Source organism: Diaphorina citri, unplaced genomic scaffold (assembly GCF_000475195.1).
Source record: "Diaphorina citri unplaced genomic scaffold, Diaci psyllid genome assembly version 1.1 scaffold8583, whole genome shotgun sequence".
NCBI lineage: Eukaryota > Metazoa > Arthropoda > Insecta > Hemiptera > Psyllidae > Diaphorina > Diaphorina citri.
In genome coordinates this window covers 1-2,859 of record NW_007385958.1, presented here as the reverse complement: position 1 = coordinate 2,859, position 2,859 = coordinate 1, and the positions used below count along the sequence as shown (strand labels likewise).

General features: G+C 42.1%; 1 protein-coding gene across 1 annotated transcript; it reads left to right on the top strand.

Annotated features, from left to right (window-relative positions):
• Positions 1–6: 6 nt before the first annotated feature.
• LOC103522449 (V-type proton ATPase 116 kDa subunit a-like) lies at positions 7–2,432 on the top strand (the record flags this gene model as incomplete). Its single annotated transcript, XM_008487551.2, has 4 exons — positions 7–14; positions 315–465; positions 922–1,061; positions 2,196–2,432. Coding segments are annotated over exons 2-4 (474 nt in total), but the record flags the coding sequence as incomplete, so codon positions are not given.
• Between the last annotated feature and the right edge of the window lie 427 nt (positions 2,433–2,859).

Here is a 2,859-nt window from a genome sequence, read left to right as displayed (position 1 = left end):
TGGCCGAGGGTAGTGTAAGTAACTGATAGGGTTAGGTAGCATGCAAAATGATTTAAAGTCACCAAGATGAAGGCCATCCACCACACTCTCAACTCATTCAACATGGACGTCACCAAGAAATGCCTCATTGGGGAGTGTTGGGTTGAGTAACTCATTAGGGTTAGGTAGCATGCAAAATAATTTAAAATATTCCTTAAATAGGGTTAGGTAGCATGTAAAATAATCGAAAGCAGGTTAAGTATTACTGCTCTAAATGGTCCAGTTTCTCTGTTCCATGTTTTAAACGTTCCATTTCCTCTGTTCCATGTTTCCAGAAAGCAGTGGGCAGTTCAATTCCATCATTCCTCAATGTGATAGAAACAAATGAGATGCCTCCCACGTTCAATCAGACCAACCGATTCACTCAGGGCTTCCAAAACCTTATCGATTCCTATGGTATCGCTACGTACCGGGAACTCAATCCTGGTAAGTTGTACTCTCTAGTACTTGTAAGGTGTAGGTCGCGGGTTCGATTACCGCCAGGGGTGAACTTTTTATCGATTTACTCAGGGCTTCCCAAACCTTATCGATTCCTATGGTATCGCTCAATCCTGGTAAGACAGGGAACGGTAACAACCGAGATCTTATCGTCCCAGAATCGAAGAGAAAAGGAGAACCGCGGGTTCGATTCCCTCCCGGGGCGAATTTTATCCTGAACCTATAATGTTCGTTCTCGGAAGGTCTGGCTTTCTCCTATCCTGTCTTCCTTCTCTCTTCGATTTCAGGATGATAAGACTTTTAGCAGTTGCAGTTCCCGCTATCAAACATCTTTAAAAAAAACTCCAGACTTCATTTTTATTATTATTATTATTTTTAATTCTACTAGCCTTAAGAGTGGGGGCTACAAAACACGTTGTATACAGGGTCCTGCTTGTATTCCAGGTTTATACACGATCGTCACATTCCCGTTCCTGTTTGGCATCATGTTTGGTGATGCCGGACACGGTATTATTCTGACCCTGTTCGGAGCTTTCATGGTCATCTGGGAGCAGAAGCTGATGAAGAAGAAGACGACCAATGAGGTGAGAGATATTAAAACCACTAAGGTGTTACCAAACATAGTCGATCCAGCCTAGTTAGCTTGGTTGGTAGTGCGTCTGCCTTGTAAGCGCTAGGCCGTGGGTTCGATGCCCGCCCGGGGCGGATTTTATCCTGATGGGATAATGTTCGTTCTCGGAACGGCTGGCTTTCTCCTATCCTGCCTTCCTTCTCTCTTCGATTTCGGGACGATAAGACCATAGCAGTTACAGTTCCCTCTGTCAAACCTCTTTAAAAAAAAATCCATTTCTACTTTTCCAAGAATGAGTCAATGAGACATAGGTACGATTCGCTGTAAGTATCAGTTACAATATTACGCTCTTGTCATTATACGTTACACTCTTGTCACCAACAATTTTATCCCGTAGGGATCTTTTTCTGGGTGAGTTCAATTGATAGTTTACTGAACTGGGACAACTAGGTATTGGTTTGCAAAATGTATGGGTTGGAGAGCTGTCTTGCCTTTGGCCAACAGTTCCCCAACCATGTAATCATTCTCCCAACGATGAACCGAACCTACGATTTTCCAACCATCGATGTTGCTGGGGGAACAACCTGATGGTATTCTAGAATTATTAAACCATTAGCACCTTACTTACCTACTATCAAATATTTGGAGACTATGTATTTCAGAGTTCAAAGCTCCAACTCGAAAGACAAGCTCCTTGAAAATAATCGTCCATCCCTCCCCCCCAAACGATCTCATTATTAATACCCCCAATAAACTTTGCTAAAGAACTTTAAACTCCAAATCCCAAACTTTATTACTTAAACATTTATCGATCCAATTGCCTCGTTTATTTTCGACAATTTTCAAAGTAAATATTTTTTTCTTCTCAGATGTTTCTATCTCAACTAGGAAAAAAAAGAAAATAAATTAAAAGCGAGGGAACAATTTCATGTGTGACATGAAGCCTACCACAAATCGCTTTTCGGAGGTTTCATGTCTCACATGAATCCTACCGTATTTGAAAGAAATGTTTTGTTTACGTCTGACTGTAACAACAACGCTTGAGGTTCATGTAGGACATGAATCCTACCGTAAGAGCGATTCTGGTGAAATTGATTCTGTACGCAAAAGGTTAAAAATGAGTTTTCCCAATTTTCTAATTTTTCAGATCTGGAACATCTTCTTCGGCGGCCGCTACATCATCCTGCTCATGGGCCTGTTCTCCATCTACACCGGTCTCATTTACAACGACTTCTTCTCCAAGTCCATCTCCGTGTTTGGATCTGCCTGGAAGAACAACTACAACCTGAGTACGATCATGGAGAACCGGGATTTGATCTTGGACCCGGCCACGTCGGACTATGACCAAATACCGTACCCGTTTGGTTTGGACCCTGTGTGGCAGGTAATTATAGTACGCGTACGATAACATTGCAATATGTACGATAATATTACAGTATCCATACGAGAGTATCACATTTTGTACGATGATATTTCGATATAGTACGATAATAGAAAACAGGGATTTGATATTGGAGTACATATTGACAAAAAATATTGATAATTTTGCGGGCGGTATTAGAGTTGGGTAGTTGAATTTTTCTCCTTCGTATAATTAGATCGTGGGAGGGGGGGATATTTCCATAAAAATCAGATACATACTTACAAAAAATATGTCAGCTCCCATGGCGTAGTGGTCACTGCGATCGCCTTGCACGCGGCAGACCCGGGTTCGATTCCCGGCGGGGTCAAATATTGTATCATGCAAATGATTGATTCCGTGACTGGCTGTTGCGGGGCCCACTCAGCCTCGTGAGGAAAATGAGTAGCTA